Raw genomic sequence first — 23,847 nt, forward strand, 5'->3', positions numbered from 1 at the left:
ACCACAATTGGCGCGCTTATTAATGTCTTAAAAACCGAATTTCGCAATTCTCATGTACACTAGGATTAAACCCATTATAATTTTTACTATACCCATTTCTAAAATTTGGCGGCACACTTAAAGAATTTGGCGGCACACAAAAGGGCCGCGGCAGAGTGGTTGAGAATCACTGAGCTAGGTTATTATTTTTTTTTTTTTATATTTCGGAAAGGAAATACGCACTAAATTCTTTATTAATCCATTATGCAAATTTTTCACCTAGAATTTAAAAAAAAAATTCAAATTCATGAAATATAAAATTCCGGGATAGAATAGAGCACCTTAAAATATGTTAAAAGTGGCACATCCTTACCAGATGGACTGGATTATTTGACAATAACCACAGTACACTTGAGAAAAACCCAGAACGTTTCATGCAAGCTGCCAATTAATCAAAATTTGAACCTGGGTCGAAATACCAGTATTCTGAATCTGATCAACATGGCCATTTGTGGTTTTTCTTCAAATCGTCTAATTGCTCAATAGGTAGAGTATTCATCAATCTGGCTTTTACAAACTGATGTGTACACCACATGACTCCCTTGCACGGAATATGAAATTATAAGCATTTTTTCCTGCATTTCATTTAAATTTTATTTCGTCGAATTTCGTTAGAGATGTATTTCTCATTCAATTAATTCAGTTCACACTGCGCGGCAACGCAAAAATGCATAAAAACTCAAAATATCTTCGTTTAAAATTGAAAGATATCGAAAAATATAAAAAGCCAAATACAGTTAAATTTTTTTTTTTTTTTTAAATTAACAATTAAAATTACAGTTTCTACTCAAAAACAAGCGATTTGGCCAGCAGGCAAGAAGGCAGATTTTTTGGTGCACAAAACTAAAAGTTTCCTTTTGGTACCAGTCAGCAAAAAGACATTGAAGGAGCAGAAACTGACTTAAATCACTATGTTACTGAGTTTCAAATGTAAACAAATGGCCATTCGTTAGATTTAACTCGCCAGTTAAACTTTTAAATTGCTGACAATTCTACAGCTGTTGCATGCAGATTAATTAAGGCATAAAAACTTCAACCGGAACATAAAAAAACCACATAATTTAATCACTTTTAAAGCAAAAAAATGCACAATTTCTAGACATATAAGAATAAAAAAACTGAGCTCAATGAGCCGGGTAACAGAGTGGGTGTATATATATATATATATATATATTGTTGCGTGCGCACGGGTTCGTAATAGATTGAATGCACAAGTCCGATAAAAAGTTAATAAAATCTCTTCTTATCACAACAAATATAACAAAAAGCTGGATTTTTCCTCAACGATATTCGTACAATATCACACTGTAGAGACATTAGGTATATTTTTGGAAGCAGGGAAGAGGAAAAATAGCAACCGCCTTCGCCAGGAATCGAACCACGGACCTCTGGAATACCGGCCCAGTGTGCAGAACCACTACATCACGAACGCACGCTAAGAAAGTAGAAGAAATACCTTATGCGTGAAATACCTTAGCATGACTTCGTAGTGTAGTAGTGTGCACGCTGAGTGCGTATTCCAGAGGTCCGTGGTTCGATTCCCAGCGACAGCGTTACTCATTTTTCATCTTTCTTGCTTCCAATTAACCTAATGACTCTACAGTGGCACCCGAACTAAAAGGGTGGTGGATGATGATTCTCCACACCCAGGATTTGGCGATTGAGTCTCCTAAAAACCCCAGTCACCCTTTAAAAGAGGGAGCATATAAGGTATTTCTCTCGCCTTCTTAGCATGTCTTCGTAGTGTAGTGGTCTGCACGCTAGGTGCGTATTCCAGATTTCTGTGGTTCGATTTCCAGCGAGGGCATTGCTCATTTTTCACCTTTCGTGCTTCCAATTAACCTAATGACTCCACAATATAATCAGTAGCTATATTTTAAACTACTAAAACGCTAAATAGAACACAATCCAAACCGCAAGGAAAGCTAATGCGATCTCACCGCGAATTCGCTACAATCAACAACAACAGCTAATAAACAACGGGCAAAACAAGAACTAAGCAACTGAGCTGAGATGTTTGTCTCCGGCTTTTTATACCTTTTAAAATCGGCCATGCGAGATAGTTCTAACAAATTTCTGCAAAGCAAAAAGAGTAGAATTACGGTTACAGATAACATCATAATCTACATTTATTCAAATCATAGTCTACATTTATTCAAATTAAATATAAATTACCGAAATAAACTTTTATTCAATGTTAAATGCACGTGCTCTTGTATTTTTAATTTTTTGGCGTAGCTTTCTCTTAAAATATGCTTCGTGCTGCATTTCACGGGGAAATTAATAATTTTATTTATAATTCTACTAAAAATATCTAACTGAATACAAAATCCATAACAATATATATATCTATACTGATGTTCACATTTGGTGAAGCCGATTGCACCCAAAAAGTGAGGTGCACAACTACATGTTATAGCAGTCCTACATGCAGAATTTCATCGCACTGAGGCTAATCGTTTTTGAGTTATACGAGATACATATGCACGCCATGAAAAATTCTCTTCTGAATCCATTTTAAATCATTTTTATAATTCGTTCAGGGAAAAAGCGTCCTTTATACTGTCCTTACGTACAGATATCACGCAAAAACATAGTTAAATTGGTCAAAGCGGTCAAAATGGCCCTTTTCGTTGAAATATGATACCTGGAATTTTTCTTGATTACAATACTTCCTTTGCTTCGTACAAAGAATAAAAATAAAGGAATAGAAATAACGTGAAAACGAAAGAGCATTTATTGGAGTGTAATCCTACAACGTTTAAGTAAAAACAACATAAACAGAAGACCTGTTAAGCAGTATAGTAACAAAATACAGGCAGAATTTCTTGTGAGTGCTGGAAACAACGAAAATTCGATATGTATAAAAAGGATGGGAAATTGAAAGAGCCAAGGAAGATCAAAGTCTGATTCTTTGACCAATACACATTGCGAAGTATAATCAAGCAACTTGCCATTCAAACTGCCTCCACTGGGTATGAAGCTTTGTCGGTAATTCAGACTCTCTTTTCATACCAATTATTTTTACGTCTACTTGAGAAAGCATTTTTTCGACACTCTGCTGCTTTACACAATCTGTAATGAGTCCTTATATATTTTGTAATTAAAGAGACAGAGGATAGAGTCTTGAAAAAGAGTGGACAGTAAACTAACTTTTACAGAATTTACACTGAGTTTACAAGAAGAATATTTTTTATAAATTTATTAATGTTTATTTAATTATTTTATTTTAGATTAGTGCTTACATTGACTCTGTGCCTGGACGTTATCCATCGCTTGTATCGGCTGAACATATTGGGACGACCTTTGAAGGAAATCCCATAAAAGGATTAAAGGTAAGAAATTCTCATTAAGACATTATAAGGCATTATATTAATAGTACTTTACTCTCTTTCCAGATATGATGTTATTTTTTTCATTTCCGAAGCATCATTCTTATTAAAAACCTATTTTCATTCTGAGTGGTAGACTTTCCTTAAGTTTTAAATAGCCAGTCCCCATTAAAGGTTTAATCATTTCGAATTATCCATTTATTATCGCATCTTCAAATAATTGTCCTGTATGCAAAAGAAATCTCACAAGTCTTTGTTTTGAATATGTACTGATATTTGATTTCAAACGTACGATTTCCTTTTAGAGAGCCCAAACAATTTGTTATGTTAATATCGTGTAACGAAAGCATCGTAAGCATTTTCAATAAAAAAAATCTTATTGTTTCAATTTTTTTCTGAAGCATTTTTACCTAAACCTCTCTTCATAAGTATGCAGAAGTTATTTATTAGCTTTCAGTACCGACGCTTGCCTTTATTGTTCAAAAAGAATTGCTAACGGAAGAGGATGGATATTCCAACCGCCCTGTAGTAAAAACTTTTGTTTTAATTTACTGATTTATATAAAACAAACTTCAAAAAGAATTTTAGTTTAGTTAGTTGCCGTTTGAATTGAGTTCCGAATGCTATAAAATTAAATACTGATTTTTTTTTTTAAATTCAAATTGCAATTTTGGTTCTAGTTTTCTGTTGCTGCAAAGGAATTTAATTTGTAATTTAGTATGCTTTCCTATCTGCAAGCTGTAAAGCTTTTTAAATCTATAAGTTGTTTTAATTTTAGGGGGCTCTCACATCACCCAAAACTCCCCCAGTATCCTATTTTCTCCCTGTAGCTTCTGGAAGTATTCTATGCCTAGGACACTAGACTGTTTTCATTGGCCCAGGTGGAAAGTATTTAGGGACGCAATTTTGCTGCTTGTTTCAAATGCAAAATGTTGTAGCAATACTGCCGCATAGTAATCGCACTTTTTACGTGTATCGAGATAAAAATTCCGTTCGAATTATTTTATTGCGATGTTAACCTCATTGGGGTGAACTGGAACCATAAGCACAGTATCTCGATGTATGCCTCTATGCAACATTAATTACTGTTTTTATTTCTAAAGAAGTGTAACACGTTTTCATGAATCTTTTCCTCTCGTCCTCAGATCGGATCTCCAGGAGTTAATAAACCTGCTCTATGGATTGATTCTGGGATACATGCTCGGGAATGGGTATCACCTGCCACATCAATTTACATCATCGAGCAATTAGTTAGGGGATACGACACTGATCCTGAGATTAAGGAACTGGTGGATACCTATGACTGGTATATCTTCCCTGTCGTCAATCCTGATGGATACAAATATACTTGGACTTTCGTAAGTAAACAGTTTGTCAAAATGTTGTAATTGATATACAGCTAGTCGAGATGACGTAATTTTCAACAGATCAAGCTCTTTGCCCCTATTACCAAACAACGAAAAAAAAAAGTTGCCTCGTGTTGTGAAATTACAGCGCTTACTCACAGCTAATATTTTCTGTTGGTTTGCCAGTTGCTTATTCTGCATTGACAACTCACAGCTTTTACTGCTTGTTAATTTTAAATGTAGCTTTTACTTCGTCTTCGTTTTTGGTTTCTTTAAACTGTAAAATTCTTTCATGAAAGTTTGAGTTGTTTTTTTCATTAGGCGCATTGTTTTATAACATTAATTTTTATACGCAGTTTTAACAATATAGGACTTAAATTCTAAACTTAGACGTTGAAAGTCTTACAGAAAGCCATCAGAAACGTTGAACAGATGTAAGCAAATTAAATATTAATAAATGAAACGCTAAGTAATTAAAATTAGTTAAAATATAACAAAATAAGTCAAAATATAGATCAACAAATTAAATTAAACTTATAAGGTATATCTCCCGCCTTCTTAACATGCCTTCGTAGTGCACGCTGGGCGCGTATTCCAGAGGTCCGTGGTTCGATTCCCCTCGAAGGCGTCGCTCATTTTTCATCAGTCCTGCTTCCAAAATAAACTAATGATGAAACAGCTACCTAATATATTATTGTTTCTTAAAAACTGAGTGAAATAAGCCAAAGACAAATCAAAAGCGAGTAAATTAACAATAACAAGTAGTGGCATTGATAATTAAAAAAAAAAAAAAAAAGAAATTCTGTTTCGTTTATTTTTATTAAAACCAGTTGCCAAACCGAGGAGACCGAGCTGAAAACTGAAATAAAGTGCATGGCTTCGAAGCTAAAAAAATTTTCAGGGCATTGTAAAAAAAGTGCATAAAGCATGCCTTGTCGAAGACAGTGTAAAGACAACAGAAGTTATTTAATTAAGTAAACAAATACCCACATTCATTTTAAAATGCCCAATTCTGCTATAATTTTTAATTCTTTTAAAAAATCGCTTTCCTTTTTTTAAACTTTCCTTTTTTTTAAAGTAAAAATAATGTAGTTTTGGTTCTGGAATGTTACTAAATGTTACCACGAAGTTTGATTATGTTGGCAAAGCAAGCAAAAGTTGTATGTTAGAAGAATACAAAGAATGATGTTAAAACCTATAAATACCTAAATATCTTATATATACCTAAATACCTCTTTATGAACAGATCGTATTTCGATATAAGAGATTTCTTTCCCTGGTCTCGAGTTTTCCCACGGATTTTGCTCTTCAGAAAGAAAATGAAAGACAAATTCAATAAATAAGTGCAAGTATTAATTTTACTAGCTACTAAACTAAATGTTACTTTAATAACCCCCCCCTTTTTTTTTTGTTAACATTGCAATGTAATTGATACAGTACATATATACTGGGCTTCGAGAATTACGATTTTACTCTAAAATTAAGGAGTATCTGAAAGGAACTTCTGGAGAATTGTAAAGAATGCTGGAGAATTATAGAGAATGCTGGAATGAATGCATGAATACTGGAATGAATTGTAGAGGCGGGAGAAATACCTTATATACTCCTCCTTTTAAAGGGCTACTGGGGATTAGGGGACCCAATCGCCAAATTTTAGTGGTGTAGAATCATCATCGACCACCTTTTTTAGTGCGGGTGCCACTGTAGAGACATAGGTTTTATTTTAAAAAAGCAGGAGAAGGGAAAAATGAGCAATGCCCTCGCCGGGACTCGAACCCCAGACCTCTCGAATACGCGTCGAGCGTGCTGACCACGACACCACGAAGGCATGCTAAGAAGGCGGGAGAACTACCGTATAGAATTAGGTTGAATTTAAGCCTTGTCCGAATAATATTCCAAACCCCAATTTACTAATGTTCTTTAATAGACGACTTCTGCAGTTGTGTTTATGAAACTAATAATAAGATGGTCACTTAAAAGAAAATTTTCTGAAAAATCATTTTTTAACTTTTAGAAATATGACTCTAAAAGTTAAAACTTATATCTCTAAAAGTTTTAACTTTTAATCGCAATCCTTATATCTCTAAAAGTTAAAACTTTTAATCGCGATCCTTATATCTCTAAAAGTTTTAACTTTTAGAGATATAAGGATTGCGATTTTTTAAGTAATAATAATTTTGTTAAAACCTGCAAATGTTTTCAAATGTTGTTTTGACAAAAATGCTATGTCTGTAGTATCTTGTCATTTCAAAAATCACAGTTTTGAGAAAGAAAGCCTTTCGAAATGCATTTTAAAAAAAATTGTACGTCTTTGAAAACTTTGTTTTGTAGTTTTGACAATAATTAAATTTTATGTATATAAGAGTTTATACATTAATATTTTTTTAAACTACGTAAAGACCATTATTAAAAAGTTTTCAAAAATAAACATAAATTTAATCTTAAAAAATATAAAATGATGTTATTAAAAATATTTTAAAATATTCTACATCCTAAAGTAAACAGTAAAAGAAACGTCGTATTAGTCATCTTGAATCATCCTGAGAAATTAGAATGCTGAAAAATTGAAATTAGCAACTTAATAATAAATTCAGCATATTCTAATTTTCATAAAAGCAAAGTTACACAGCACCAGTTAGGGAAATTTTATGGAATAGAATTCATTTAAAAAAATACTACTTCTCTCAGTATAGTTACCAATATAAGATAAAGTCTTCTAAGAGAGAAGATAAATTCGGTTTCTTCTTTAGTAAAACTGTTTCCTTAACAAAAACTAACGCTTTACTTAGAGTCGCCTTTTTAATGTATCATCTTTAATAATCATTCATTAAGTATTGAAAAAGAAATGGCGCACGACAAAGAACTACAAAATTTCAGGTTATCAATTTCACCTTTTTTCTTCCTTTTCAGAATAGAATGTGGCGAAAGAATAGAGCTGTAAGTCGCCGTTTCGGAACCAACCCATTCTGCAGGGGCGCTGATCCTAACAGAAACTTTGACTCAGCATTTGGAGGTAACACTATAAGTATTACGATTTCCATCTGAATCCTGAAAGGTTTATGACAAATTAAATGCGAACTCTTTTTCCACAAAATCTTTTTGAAAATCTACATAATATTGTAGTTTTATCACTCGTATTCGCTTTTTCATTTCCTATCATGGACCTTATAAGAAATAGACTAACCCAAATGGGTTTTCTCCCTCGTCTGAGGCGTTCCTGGCTGTCACCTTGATTACATCCGGAGGAGTAGGGACAACTTGCAGAAATTTAACAGTGGTTGCCTATTGGAGAGTGTATAATTGTCAAGAAAAAGCTGGATGTAGCGCCTCATTTCACAAATTAGAATTTCTATATATTTTTATTTTTGAAATTCAGATTGATTTTTAAAAATTTAGCACATTTATCAAGCATAATTAACGTTCCAAATAATTATAATGCTATTGCATGCTTTCAAGGCTGGATATTTTTTTAGCTTTTCCTATGCTGTAAGGAAATTTGTAACTACTACTTTTAGAAAATAATATTCTAAATCTGAATAGAAACTTTCAAACAAGCAATTTTCTCTTGCAATTTTTATGCAGTTTTGTTTAAAATTCTAAATTGTGCTGCTTTTTTAAAATTATAGATGAGTATTATAGCACAATTTCTATAAAGGAATTTTATTTCAATTATATTTCATAATACATCATAGTGATAAACACTTTTGACTCCTTAAAAATTTTTATACATTTTATTCTAATATTAAAATTGTATTTAACCGTAATAATTAATTTTGCTTGTATTTTGTAGTGATTATTTATTTTATTTTATTTTTTTTTTTTAGTTCTGCATAATATTTTTTTTTAATTTATTGTTAATTTAATTTATTAGCCCAAAGGAGCGGTAGCCTAGAAAGGCTGTTAGTTTCGAAGCGGCATTTTCCGCTGTTTTACTATAAATGTCCGTGTCTCCTTGCAAATTGTTGTTACTAAATATTATCGGCCTGTATTATATGTAAAGAAATAATGAAGAATCTGCATGAGTACATGTATGTTTCTCGCACTGTGACAAAATCGGCAGTATTTAGAGCCATCAAATTTTGAATAATGTAATCCTCCACCCGAACATGGGCATCTGGACGGCCGAATTTCGAATTTGTTTTAATCTATTTCATATTTTGTAAAACTTTAACGAATTTTTGATTAACAAACTCAACGAGTTCAGAGCGAGCACTGTACGGAAAATAACGGTTTTATCTCCAGTGCGGAAATTCTAAAGATATGCTGTTTTCAAATGTATAGGGTTTACGGGCGAAGAACATGATATTCAATAAATATAGGTAACAAACAAAACGTTAAAAAAAGGTTCCTTTTGGGCGTAATGTAACATCTGAGTGCTTCTAGATTTTATTTTACCTTTTTTTCCCCCCCCTTCATTACATTCAGAAAATTTTATGCTTCGAATTTTATAAATTACTAACATAAATATTCCACTTTAATGTTAATAAGTTAATGATGATATAATCAAATAAATGATTGTTTTGTAATGTTATTATAGTTTTGAAAATCACTGCCTGAAAATGGTCATTAATTTTTTTAAAAAAATTATCAGATCTTGTTCAATTTTACCTTATTTATTTCAAAGCATCACGCACTATCAATCTTATTTAATTTTACGTTATTTGTACGCAAAATTAAGTTCATAAATTTTGTGCTTAGAGTTTTTACCGCTTTACTAAAGTAAAGATGTTTGTACAAGAATTACGCGTGAAAAAAATGCGCGAAATGCAGTAAAAAGTGCTTTAATGAGATACATTAAATCCTATTTGGAAAAAACTGTGGCTTTCATTACACTGTAAAAAAAAAACCTCGAAGTTTACAGACAAAAGTCTTGTATAGTTACAGAAATGCGAACAATTACGAAGGAAATACCTGTAACGAACACAGAACCAAACGAAACTGTAAACGCTACAGGAGTTTTTCAAGAAGTTTTGCTTGGATTTTGTCCGTAGCGTGTGATCACGTGGCTTAAAACGGCTGAACCAATCAGGAAGAAGGTGGAAAAACAGCGTCTTAGCGGGAGAGTTCAACGATAGTCGCCATGTTAGCCATTATTTTTGCTATGGTCGAGGTAAGTTCGAAATAGTGTTTGACGTGTATTTTACTAATTTTATGTAATGTATTTGTTATGTTCTTTACACTATCTATAATTAAATTCTTTTAATGTTTAGCTTATAATTCTAATGCTCCTAAATAAACCTGTGTTGAATTATTGTTAGAGTTCAAATCACAGAGCTTGTATTCCATTTAGTAAAATAACAACTTTTATTCGTTACATCTGCAGGTGTCTGCAGTTAAACTGCTCATATTTATAAACAGAAACAAATTTGTTAATATGTTAGTTTAAAAACGAATAAGCTTAATATTAATGTTCTATCTATAGTCTAATAATTTCTCATGTTAAATATTTATGTATCTTTTAAAACATATCGCTTTAGAATATTCATATTTTTCATTTTGTTGACAGATGTAACATTATTATTCCATACATGTTATCATTAATCCCAGCGTGAACTGCTTTAGAATATTTTTCAGAGCATTATTACACTATGTATGTTATTATTAATCTCAACGAAAAAGAAAAAAATTCGACAAAATAACTTAACATACATTAAAAATGGAATATTATTTCATTAATACATGCGATAAGTTCGCCTTAAAAGATTATATAGTCGGATAGCAATTACATATTTGTAAAAGTATTCAATGTATATTATTTTTTGTGTTAAAGATAGTTTTAATCCAGGACAGTCTTTACCAACTTATAAAGCATCTATTAAATTACCTTATAACCAACATTTACAAAAGGCAATAATTGAAATGCCGTGACTTTGACATATTTTTAACTATGATGTAACATACTAGTGTTGAAAAATCACTGGAATTTAAAATGTAATGCCTTAAAGCTTGTTTTGGTAAAAGCATATTTATGGGTGCCCCTTGGCAAAATTTGGCGATTTTTGGCAGTACATGGATACCGAGTTTGTGCAATTCTTTGACCATGTTATTTTGGCTTGTGTAGCGACGATTTGTGTGCCCAAAACCGCCGCTACACGAAGACAGATTGCACATACTCGGTATCCATGTACACATCGACCTATTTTCACTTTAAAAAAAAATCTGTGAATTGTACAAACTTGGCATCGCGCACTCCCTCGACTTTATCCATGTACACATCGACCTATTTTCACTTAAGAAAACATCAGAGAATTGCACAAACTTGCGCTCCCTTGATAATACAGGGAGCACCCTTCAATATACTCTAACTGCTGTTTTTCATAAATTAAAACATTTTAGGCATTTAAGATATCTTCCTGTAAGTTACAACTAAATGAATGACTCTTAAGCATAAAAATTTCAAATTTTTATGCTTAAGAGTAAAAGGAGTTATACACTTTTTAAATAACAGTGTCAGAAAAATATACTTTTTAAAATATGTAAACCATTGTTTGAAGTATAGAAAAACCTTCCTTAGCAACTATACCTCTTTAAGTGATTATGTCAAGTATGCTGGTGATACAAACAGTGATATTAATTATCACTGAGAATCATGCTTTGTGAAGTAACCACCTCCATTAAATATCAAAATTGTACAAAATTATGGAAAAGTTATAGAGTGGTTTTACTGTATACTTAAAGTATATCATATCACTGTTAGATATTGATGATGTAAAAGATATTATCTAATCATAAATATTTCAAGCATTAAATAGCTTAGTGTAAGTCAATAAGTTTTCAGATTCTGACTTTGTACCCTGTCTTTCACTATGTAATATTTTACTAGCAACTGTGTTAAGTACCAGTAAGTAAGTTTGTCTTAAATACCACTTAATGTAATCAGGTATCATCTGTTCTGTCTGTAAAACTTAATCGTAATAAGTGAACAAATTAATATCTGTAAAACTAAAGATGACACTCTATGTAAAAAATACAAGTATTAAAATGTCTATGAGAGGAACATTTAAAATATTAAATCCATGATCAATTTTTGTGACATCTAAGATAGAAAATACCCAAACTGACTAGTTAATTCAGAGGATGAATGCATGTAACATCATTGTTCATGTGTTTGTTAATTGTGTAAGTATTGAAGTTCATGCATTAATTGTTGATAACTATATTATTGGCCTTATATATATATACTTGCATTTCAAAATTTTGTATATTTTGCCAGTGAGCTAAGTATTAAATGCTGTTACGTATAAGTTCATATTATGTGGAAAAGTAGTTTTTGATCTAACACTTTCTGAGAATTTTTTAATGTTGATCATCAAGCTTAAAGCATATGGCTGAAATTACCAGTATTAACCATAATTTAATTATTCTCCTGTTTCAGCGTTTCTCAAACTTTTTTCGAATAGAGATTATGTGAATTATCATAATTTGTGAATCACCTTGCCGCTGTTCCCTTCGAAAGCAATTTTTTAGCATATATTACTACTAGTACACTTATATTTTAATATATAATTAAAATCCGTTATATTTCATAATTAAGTCCATTGAAGAAAAGTTATATTTCTAATATTTCAAGATTATTAATGAGAAGGATGATTTGTAATTCTTGCATGGCTCTTCTATATTTGGATATATGATGGTAAGACCACAGTCTTAGTGGATATATGATAGTATATTTGGATATATGGTGGTAAGTACCACAGTTATAGTGCTTTAAATCCATCTTTTACTGCTAAGACTGAGTGGGAAGTCTGTAAGTAGGGTAACCAATAATAAATTTCATAAAATGTCTATCTTACGAGAAAAGGTGATAGATGATTGTCATATGTAACTTTTTAAACTCTGAGATTTTTCAACTAAATTTTTTTGTCTCCTTTGGAAACTTCGGAGGACCATGAGGGCAAGCTGTATGATCCACAGATTGAGAAGTGCTACCTTAATACATTTCAATTTCTAGAGAAATTAATCTTAAAAAAATCTGATCATTATTAAAACTACTTTACAGATTTATTTTATATTACAAATAAATATAGTAAATATCTAATAAACCTCAAATTATTTTCTTCAAAATGAATTATTTAAATTTGTACTGTTTTTGCTTCAAAAATGGATGATGCATGCAATTTATGATTTCATGAAAGGACCAAAAGGAATCTTGTTTGCAATTTAATTATTTAATTTAAAAAAAGATTTAAATCATTTGGAATATGTGCAAGTGCATGCAATTATTATGAAAAGATTCTAAATTAAAATGTCACATAACCAATTTAGAATATGTTATGTACTTCTAACGAATGTGATTTTTTCTTTATTTAGGAGCCATGCTTTGAATCCTAAGAAGAAGAGGACTGCACCTTCACAACTAGTTAATTAAAAATAACAATAATATAAATTTTACCTATTTTTTATTTTATTTTCCTTTTGGATAGTTTTCAAATAAAAATAAACCCATTTTTGTTTCTATATTCTGTGTATTGGAATAAAGAGTCGAAATCCATTGCAATATCCAATATTTTCAAAATATGATATTTTTTGAAATAAAATATATGATTATGGAATATTACGTTAAAATGAAATGGTTCCTTATGTAACCTGTATGTTACACTAAAAGGCTTCATCGAATACTTGTAAAGTAATGAGCAAATACTAAGTTAATATCTTGTGTGAATGAATATTATGTTACAGAATTTTTGATTCCATAAAAATCTATCTAAAAATATAATTTTGTTGAATGAAGATTTAAACATTTTTCCCGAAGATTTAAAAAGTCGTTTGAAATAATGATAACAAAAACATTAATCTGAACCATTTAATAAATGAATAGAAAATTTTGAGAACAATTAAATCATCCACAGGAATTTTGAAATAATCATCGTATTTGACATCAGTTAAAGAAAGAAAATCTGAGTCATTTTGATTATAGTGATAAATTAGTTCCATTAATAGTAGGATAGAAAATTAAAATTTTAAGGAGCCATTATGCATTATCAATTTTTCATTAAAAATTTTTTAGTTTATTACTACTATCATATCAATTATTAATGCTGAATTCTTTATCTTCAGTTTTTACATTCTTTTCTTAATTTTCTAGGCATAGCAGAGAAAAATATAATTATAGGATTAAGGCATTTCCAAATACATTATATTTTCTTCCTTAAATTTTTAAGATCATTCTATATTCATCATGTATTATAGACACAGTATCAGGGGATTCTGTTCAATTTTTCAGTTAGAATTTGGGACGAAGTTGTGAAGTCATACCTACATTAAATGCTTGAATTGATTATTTGAAATATGACAAAGCAAGAGAGGGCCATCTGTCCAAGGAAAGGAATATTTTAAGGAAAACTTCATGTTACACAAACATTTACACAGGCAGCCCATTCTCTAGGATTTAAATCTAGAGCCAAATGCTAGTGTTCAGATTACTGTCTGGCTGCCTGTAGGCAATAAATGTTTTAGTAGAAGGAATACTTGAAAAATTAAATTTAGGACTAACTAATTCTTCAATTTTGTATTCAATGAGAAGAATGTAATTTATTAATAAAGTTTTAAATCTGGGAAAATACCTGTACAACTGTCCGATTAATTAATCTATTATTTCAATTAATGGTCAGTAGCAGAAGAGATTAAAAAGCATTTATGCCTAAAAAAATTATATGTTGTAATTAAAATGAATAATGCAATTAAGCATGAAAATAATTTTGGAGAACTTGTGATAACTGAATTTAAGTTCATTGTTGAGTTACATAAGTAATTTTTTTTAGAATTTGAAAAAATATTTAGAATTGTTTATTGAAACAATTTCATTAAAATATTTTTTTTACTGTAATCATATCCAATTGCAGTCTCTTTAGATTACACTGTTGGGTATAAGGAGAATGATTTGGTTTAGTTTACTTAAGTATGGCAAAGCACACTAGGATTATCTGCCTAAGTGGAGAAATGCCTTTGTGGAGGACTTTCGAAGGGAAACTGACTTATATACATGTTACACATGGAGAAAACCATGAAAATACCCATACAACCAGCCCATTCGCGGGATTTGAACCTCGGACCGAACTACCAGTGTTCAGCGGGGGAATTCTAGAACATTACTAATTTATTGCCAAAAAACCATTAAGTCTAATACACAAGTTTTTTTTCCAGCTATTTCGTGATGCATATGTAACTTTGAGATGTCTTAAAATTCAATAAAGGAAAGTAATGCAGGTGTAAGAAAAACATAAAATTTGAACTTCTTTTTAACATTGGAAATATTTTGAAAGAAAATGTTGTATATCTTTTAGAAAATCTAAGGTATTTTTCCTTAAAAAAAAAAAAAAAAAAAAAAAAAAAAAAAAAACTTAATATTTAAAGTTACATAACTTCCCTTTCCCCACAAATAAATAAATAAATGCAGCATATTTTGTTACAAGCAGTAGCTGTAGACATTTCACATAAAACATATGTTCTACATGTGTAATTATTTATAGTAATATTACAATCAAAATATTTAATATTTAGGAATACATCATTTTTGTATTTTGTATAAGACAAATATGTTCTATATGCATAATTATTTGGAAGAACTTTTAAGTAAATTATCTGCAACTTTTACATATATATCCTTTAAAATTTCACATGAAAATACATGTTCTTACATAATCACTTGCAATAACCTTACAAGCAGAACACTAGTAATCTACAAATATTCCCTTTAGTAATTCACATTCAAAAATTACGATCTACTTACACTATTATTTCCTGTAATCTTTACAGATGTTTACATTGGTAAATCACATATGAAAAACATGTTATACTTACACGATAATTTCCTGTAACATTACAGATCTTTGATCTGTAACCTTTACAGGCATATGCTTCGGTAATCAACATACAAAAACTTTGTTATGCCTACAGAATAACTTCCTGTAACATTACATGTCAAACATCTGTAACCATTACAGGTATAATCTCTGTAAAGTTACTAAGAAAATTCCTGTTTTGATTACTCAAATAATCCATGGCATCCCAGTTTCCACGACTTTTCTTAGTAACTTTACAGATTTTTTTTTACAGTGTATACAACGTATAACATTTACTAATTAAAAAGCGTTATGTGATACAAACGCCATAGGTTTCAGTGTTTAAGTAAACCAGATCGTCCCTACTCTTTCTTGCCGACATGTCGGTGACGCGCGCCCCGCCCACTGGGTTAGTCTATCTCTTATAAGGTCCATGTTTCCTATACCTTGCATTAAACTTCATCGGAGACATTTCGTTTGAATACGTCTTTTATTCTTAAACTTAAAAGATTTCGCTAAAATAAAATGTTTTTAAGAAAAGGAAGTAAATTCGAATTTAATAATGAGGAAATAGACGAATACAGAGGGATAAGATATAAGTTTTTTATAAAAAATATAGAGACTGAAAAATTTTTTTGAGTGCTTTGCATTTTATATACATTATTCTAGTCATAGTCATTTCTTGGCACATTCATACTTGTGGTTATATTCAGTTCTCAACATTCTCTTTAATTTCCTTCTAAGAATCTATCAAAAATAGCGCTCTCGAGAACTATAGTTCTAAAAAAGCTCTCTCGAAAGCTCCAATGAGCTTTTAAAATGTTCAAGATGGGGCTTTCAAGGAGAGATTTACAGTATCTGATACGAAGGTATTAAATCTGGTGAATAAGAAAGCACTTTAAGAGAAATTGCCCTTTTCTATGCATTAAACTGCTGCATTACGAGAAACTTGCGCAGCGTTCCCCATTATTTATTCTTCAAATCCAACTATTCCAGATATAATTTCCTTCCAAAGACCAGATACTTGCTGGTTAAGCATCCGTCGAATTTTATATTTTATGACTGAATCTATCAGTCATTTAACAGTCTCGTCACCAAGAACGGTGTCTAGGGTGCCCAATATGGAACGACGGATATTGCACTCGCAAGCGGGGAAAGAAAATAATGCACATGCAGACAAATCGGACTAGGAAGTCGAACTCTTATCTTTAGTTTTCAGCTAATAATTAGCATTCTCCACCCAGGGTGGTTTAGTAGCATATTGTTGTGAATTTAGTGTTTAGATAGGTAAGTTTAGTAGAATTGTAATTAAAATTGTTGTACTTTTCTGTGTAATGTAGCGCGAGACAAATTTAACAGAACGCTATGCCGGAAAAGGAAGAACACAGGGGCACATGCATTTAACATGGAGTAAATGATTATATCGGTAATTTGAATTGAAATTGAATAAATGTAATTGCTAATTCAGAAGTCAAACAACAAAAATCAGCGTTATGTTTATAAAATTTTCACAGGATTAGTTTCGATGGTTTTACCGAACCACCATCCTCAGCTGAGGATGGAAAATTACGTAGAATATAGATTTTTGCTGTTTGACTTCTGAATTAGTATTTATTCGGCGTGTTATTGTGTCTTAATTAAATGTAATTGGTAACCGTAATTCCACCCTCTTATTTGCTTTCCAATAATTTCGAGAAACAGGAAGTACTAGAAATAGCTTCCGGCCGGCTGAAAACTATAAAAGGCCGTAAAGAGAAATTCTGAGTTCAGTTGCTTAGTTATTGTTGTTGCGAGTTGTTCTGCGTGAACTGAGATATCCGAGTATCTTTCTTTTTAGATGAGCTTCGCATTGCGCTATATTTAATGTTAATATTAATATGAAGTATAACTATTGATTATACTGTGGGATATTGTGAACACTTGTACGAAAATCTCTGAGGAAAATTCAAGAGTTTTGATGTATTTCTTTTGATAAGAATAATTTTTTAATGTATTATCAGACTTGCGAATTCAATCTATTACGAACCCGTACGCACGCAAAAATATTGTTACGAAATGTACAGGCGCGGTGAGATGGCTTCCCCGCAAAGCAGTTTTAGGGTTACCATAAAATGGCAAAGAAGGGCAGGGTTGCCACATTTGGCGAGAAATCGTCCATTTGGCGGCATATATCGACAAAATTGGCGATATACCATGAACGTTTGGAGAACCTTCTGGAATAAATTCTTACTGGTTTAGCCAAGAATGTTCCCGATCACAAGCCAAAAGCTATATAAGCCCTGCTGGTCCGCAGTCAGTTAGTGTGTCTTCGAGAGTTACGAGTGTGTGTGCCCCGTCTAGAGCGCGAGTTAGTCAGTATCGAGTCAATCCCTGCGGAGTCGATCGAGTTGACAGCCGGCCAGCAACTGCTGAGTGGGTCGTCGAGTGCACCGAAGGAGTCTGTTACCGTATCGCGGTTAGTGCATCCATCGTCGAGAGAGCGTGCTGAGCTCCGGGAACGACTGAACCGAAGAGTCGGGAGCTGTGTTCGTGTGTCGTCGAGTGCATCGCGAGTTGTAGAGTGGAGAGTCTCGAGAGTACGTGGAGTTCCGAGAACGACCAAGCAGAGTCGGGAGCTGTACTCCAGAAAGCAGAGTCGGGTGCTTTGAAGGAAGCTGTCTCCGCCGTGATAGCTTGATAACCTGACGGCTGTGTCGCTGATCGTGTCAGCGTGTTTATAGGAGTTCATTGACGACTGTAAAACGTGTTTTGGAGCTGTCCTGACAATACTGGCTAATAAAGTGCGTTTCGATACTTCATCAAGTAGTGACGTCGTTATTCCCTCCATACCATATAAATCCATACAAACCCCGAGCGAACGTGAAAGAAGAAAATAACGCGACAACTGGTGTCAGAAGAAAAGAAAAACGCAACAATATATTAGCCATATATAATGAACAAAAATTCTCTTTAATTTTTTTTTTCGAGCAGATATAATTTCAAGAAAACACGTTGAAATGTTTTAGTAATTCACTGTTGCTAACAACTTAACTGAGTCTGAATGAAAAAAAAAAAAAAAAAAAAGATTCCGTTTAAAAATATATAGTAGCATTCACTGTGTATGAAATTGAGCATTATTTTACGTAAGTGTCACATTTGTCCTTTTATAACATCAGTCTTTTTCCTAGGTCCTGGAACTAGTGGCGACTCTTGCTCAGAAATATACAGGGGTGAATCTGCCTTCTCAGAAGCAGAGAGCCAGGCCATTCGTGATGGTGTATTACGCTTGGGTAGCAGACTTAAGGCTTATTTCACTTTGCATTCCTACTCACAGCTCTGGATGACGCCCTATGGTCATTCTCGTACCAACCCTCCTGATCATGCTGATCATGTAAGATTCATTGCAAATATTTCTTTTCACCTACTCCAGAATTCTGCAGTATGAATTGCAGTTTAATACCTGATAATTTATTATTAGAGATGAGTGTTTATTACTGAACTGTTTAGTATTTTTAAATATCTTTTTTTAATACTAATTTTACCTATTTAAAATCAAGACGGGAAAATTACGCAGTGTACATTACTTCTGAAGGGAAATGTTAAAGGAAAAACTTAAAGGATTACAAAATTTACATATGGGGTATAGATGCAATATTATTATTGCATTTTATATTTCAGTTAAAAGTTATTACTGTTTCTCTTTTTATTTACACCGTATATAAATTAATGTTTATTGTCATTCAATGTGCATTATCTTCTTGGTTAATTGTTTCATAAATCAAAATTTTTGCATAATATACTGATAAGGGTATGAGGAGGGAAAATACCCAAGGCAGAGGAATTTGCGAGTAAATATGATATATCTGGAAGCAATTATTCCTTTATAACGTATATTTTTGTTTCCTTTATAACGCATATTTTTGTTTTTGAAAGTTGTGGATTATTTTAAATGAATACGCTGTATCATTTTCAGTTATTCTGCTTAATAACATAAATATATTTACAGAAATGGTTCGAGAGAAAGGTCAAGTTTTGAGGCAAAATATTTAAATGAAAAAAGTTTAAACAACCCAATTGTTATTTAGGGTGGATAAGTATCGGTACTGGAACTTCTGGCTGAGCAAATCAGCAAGCTTCCAAGCTATCGAGCCATTTCAATAATTAAACTAAATTTATATAGCTTGCCGTCTTTCTGTTAAGACAATATGAGTCGGCATATTTAACTACGATACACCTATCAAAGATCTTACGCCGATTTCTACGATAATGCGAGGCTACTGATAAATTTTCCTTCGATCTGGAATCAAGAGAAGACACTCTTTTGTAATCAGTGTACTTCAGTTGCATAATCGAAACCATTTACCGTTTCCTCTAAAATTCTATTTAAATTCCATGGCTTCGGAAACTTATCTTGGTTTGAATAAAATAAGAAAACGTGTAGAATGGTTTAGCGCATTCCATTTTAATCATTTCAAGCATGCAAGCTGTTATCAGGAAAGAAGCTTTTTGCTTCTTCCGTTAAACATGTTCGACTCTCCTCGGTTAACTTTCAAAAATCAGAACGAAATTGCACTTGCAGTTGCCATTCAAATGTTTATCAACAGATGGCAGCACCATAACCTTTTTTCTCTTGCTTGATAGTAAATAAGTAGTAGTTAAGACACAATAACACGCCGAACAAATACCAATTCAGAAGTCAAACAACAAAATCAGCGTTATATTTTCAAAATTTTCACAGGACTAGTTTCGATGGGTAAATTGCATTTAAAATGGATTGAGAAGAGATTTTTTTCCTTGACGCCTTTACGTACATACGTATGTATGCATCTCACATAACTCAAGAAAGACTAATCGTAGAATGTTGAAATTTTGTATATGGGACTGCTATAACATGCAGTTGTGCACCTCTCTATTTCGTTGCAATCTGCTGCACCAATTATATATAAATATTTATGTATATATTCTCAATATGTTACCTGGCTCGGTGAGCTTAGTTTTTTTATTTTTATATGTTGGCGCATTGTGCATTTTTTGTTTTAAAAGTGATTGAATAATGTGGTTTTTATGCTTCGGTTAAGGTTCTTATGCCTTTAGCTAATCTGCATGCAACAGTTGTAGAATTGTCAACAATTTAAAAGTTTAAGTGGCTACTTAAGCTTAAAGGACGGCCATTTGTTTGCATTTGAAACTCAGTAGAATAGTGAATTAAGTCAATTTCTGAACCTTTAATGTCTTTTTGCTGACTAGGAACAGAAGTAAACATTCAGTTTTGTGCACCGAAATATCTGCCTTCTTACCCGCTGGCCGAATTGCTTGTTTTTGCCTAGAAACTCTAATTTTAATTGTAAAATTTGTATTTAACTGTATTTGGTGTTTAATATTCTTCTGTATTCTACAATTTTTAATGAAGACGTTTTGAATTTTATGTATTTTTGTTTGCGAAATGAGAACTGAATTAATTGAATGAGAAATATATCTTAAGAAATTCGAAGAAATAAGTTTAAATGAAATGCAGCAAAAACTGTGTATAATTTAATAGGCCATACAAGGTAGTCTTGTGGTGTCCACATCAGATCTCTTTTTTACGTACATTGCTCGTACGGTCTGTATGATTGTGAGATATTTCAGGGTTACAGGAAAGCTTGAACAGTTTTTTGTTAAACCTCTATACTTATTTCTCGAGCCTCAGTTAGAAAAAAACAGCTCGCAATGATAGCAATATGCTGAGTTCGCAATGATAGTAATATAAATAATGATAAGTAGTGAAACAAAGGGAAAATTTCACATACTCATCAGATAACTAACTAAAATAGCTCTTAAAATTATTGCTTACAATACCTAGCTACTTCCTACATCTGTTTAGTCGATTATGCGCTGAAAAAAGTTGTACAGTTTGATTCCAATGATTCTTCTTATTCTATGCCCCGGAAACTGTAGGGGAGTAGCTGGATTTATTGTTTTTGTCCTATGCCTGCAGTTGTCTCAACTATTTCATCTGTTGTTTGCACGTTGTTCACATATAATAAGTATGTCCCCTGTCCCATAACTACTGTTATATTAACAAGACATTCTAGAAGGCAAAACGCATTGTCTTTTTTGTCTATTATTTTACAACAGAATGGATTATGGAATGAGTAATATAACAATATGAGGACTCCGTTTTTGTACCATGGCCATAGATATACAGTACAACTCCAATTATCCGAAGTAAAACTATCCGAATCACTTTCAGAATTTAAAAAATAAATTAAGACGGAAACGTACTTCGATTCTCAAAATAATGATTCTATTTATTCTTCCTTCCGCGAAACTATTGTAGGCGTAGCGCGAACATTATTGGGGGGGGGATGATGAGACACCGGTCTCTTAGTGCATTCAGTTTCTCTATATTTTCCCGTCTATGCAGCTGAGTGCACAGAAATAAGATGTTTAAACGACCCCCACTTTTTTCCACAATTCCGATGCGCGAAGTCCCTCTGTTTCTTGCATCCCCGTGTTTTTCTTACTTTATAATTTACGACTTGACCGCAAATGATCAGCATTCGATGGAGCGTCAACCCAAGTGTGACTAAATGCAATTTCTCGCTGTCGAGCGGATGCGCGACTTGGCTGCTCGAAAACGGATGAAGACAGTCAAACAGCTTATTTTGACCGAGATGTTCAGCAAGCAATGATTTTCAGCACTTGTAAGTCCTGTAGAGTACGCTATATAACATGTACGTAAAAGTGTTGCCTTTTCACTTTAATTAATTAAAACGTCTTTTTCTTTAAAAATAATATTTTCTCCCCTTTTCAACATACAGTACATACAATAATTAATTAATGTGTACGTAGACCTTCCCTTCGCAAAAAATCCAGTTATCGAGATTTTTGATTATCCGAATGGTCCCTTGATTCGAATAATTGGAGTTCTACTGTATATTGATTGCTGAAATGAAATTTAGATGCACATAAGATTTCAAAACTTTAAAGCCAAGAAATAGTGTTTCAGACCTGTTTTAATCGGAATTTATGCGTGAGAAAAATTCTCTGTAACTGCGAGTGTTGCAGTGCTGTGTTCAGGCTTTCTTCTTCGAGGTCTGTTTTGGATGGACATTAGTCCATCTTCTCTAAACTAAAATAAATAGTAAATTTATGAATATTTTGTACTTTTTTGTCATTTAAATAGTTGACTGATTTATTATGACACATTTTTTTTAATTATTAATTTGAAATGATACAAATGCTTCTAAATGGCTTTTTTTTTAATTTTTTCTATTAGGCAACTTATATTAAATATTATAATTCGTATTGAATGTTACTTAAATTAATATTTTAGGTGATATTTACTATGCTTGTTTCTCAGAAATATAAATTCTTCCTAAGTTTAAGGATTTAAATCTAGTTTAAATTAAGAGCTTAGTTCATAAAAAGATATATTTGTATTACTGAATAGTTAATATAACTTAACATTATTCTTTAAATATTGGACTGTTCAAGAATTTTTGAGACCAAACATTAAAATAACTTAATTTTCATATCATATCTTACAGATGAAAGCTTTACAAGCAGCAGCAACGGCTATCGGGAATGTTCACGGACAATATTATAGATATGGACCAATTGCTACTACTATATGTAAGTACTAAAAATTAATTGGATTTATCAGATTTTTGTTAATAATATTCTCTTCTCGTTTTAACCATCATACAATTTATGCAAAATTGTTGTAATTCATTGATCTGATTCTAGAAAAAATAAAAATTTGGAATTTGGGAAAGAACTCATCTATAAAATCTCGAAAACTGGGCTGGGAATGTCTCTAAACATTCCGTGCTTCTAAATAATTACTCCTTCTCAAGTTGCATCGATTGAATGAGATGCATATGCCATAACATTGGCAAGGATACATCGATATACCCTTATACAGTCAAAAGTCGTTAATCCGGACACCCATAATCCGGAATGATCTATAATCCGGACCTCGAAGCTACAAACTTTCTGCGCATGCGTCAAAGCACGATGCGTTCACGCATGCGCATAGGCGTTTACGCTCGCGCGTAATAATTTTACGATTGCGCATATGCTTGTGCGCATGCGCATAATACGTTTACGCATGCGCTTTTAATGTATATAGAACGGTATAAGCTAAGCTAAAATTATCTAATTATCTATTTCAGTTAATGTTGCAGACTGCGCTGTTCCTTAATCTTCGAATTGGATCCGGCTTATTATTTTTTGCAGACTGTTAGAGCAATTTTATAAAAGTAAGCTTGAACTTTCGATTATGTCAAATAGAATTTCCAATGCTGGAGCTGCCAAAGCGAAAGTATGTTTCGAAAGCAAAAGTATCTACAAAGCGAAAGTATGTTTCGATGTCCATCAAACAAA

General features: G+C 32.2%; 1 protein-coding gene across 3 annotated transcripts in view; it reads left to right on the forward strand.

Annotated features, from left to right (window-relative positions):
* Window positions 1-23,847, forward strand: part of LOC118198985 (carboxypeptidase B-like) — a 74,225-nt gene that overhangs the window by 45,074 nt on the left and 5,304 nt on the right. For all 3 annotated transcript variants that reach the window (XM_035370763.2, XM_035370765.2, XM_035370764.2), the window contains exons 6-10: window positions 3,273-3,374; window positions 4,517-4,729; window positions 7,628-7,730; window positions 18,666-18,868; window positions 23,010-23,094. In XM_035370763.2, coding sequence (XP_035226654.1) covers window positions 3,273-3,374; window positions 4,517-4,729; window positions 7,628-7,730; window positions 18,666-18,868; window positions 23,010-23,094 — 706 coding nt within the window. The remainder of the gene's footprint in view (window positions 1-3,272; window positions 3,375-4,516; window positions 4,730-7,627; window positions 7,731-18,665; window positions 18,869-23,009; window positions 23,095-23,847) is intronic.

The sequence above is a fragment of the Stegodyphus dumicola genome, chromosome 7, assembly GCF_044657685.1.
Source record: "Stegodyphus dumicola isolate Sdum_Otavi_A_Nest chromosome 7, ASM4465768v1".
NCBI classification, from domain to species: Eukaryota; Metazoa; Arthropoda; class Arachnida; order Araneae; family Eresidae; genus Stegodyphus; species Stegodyphus dumicola.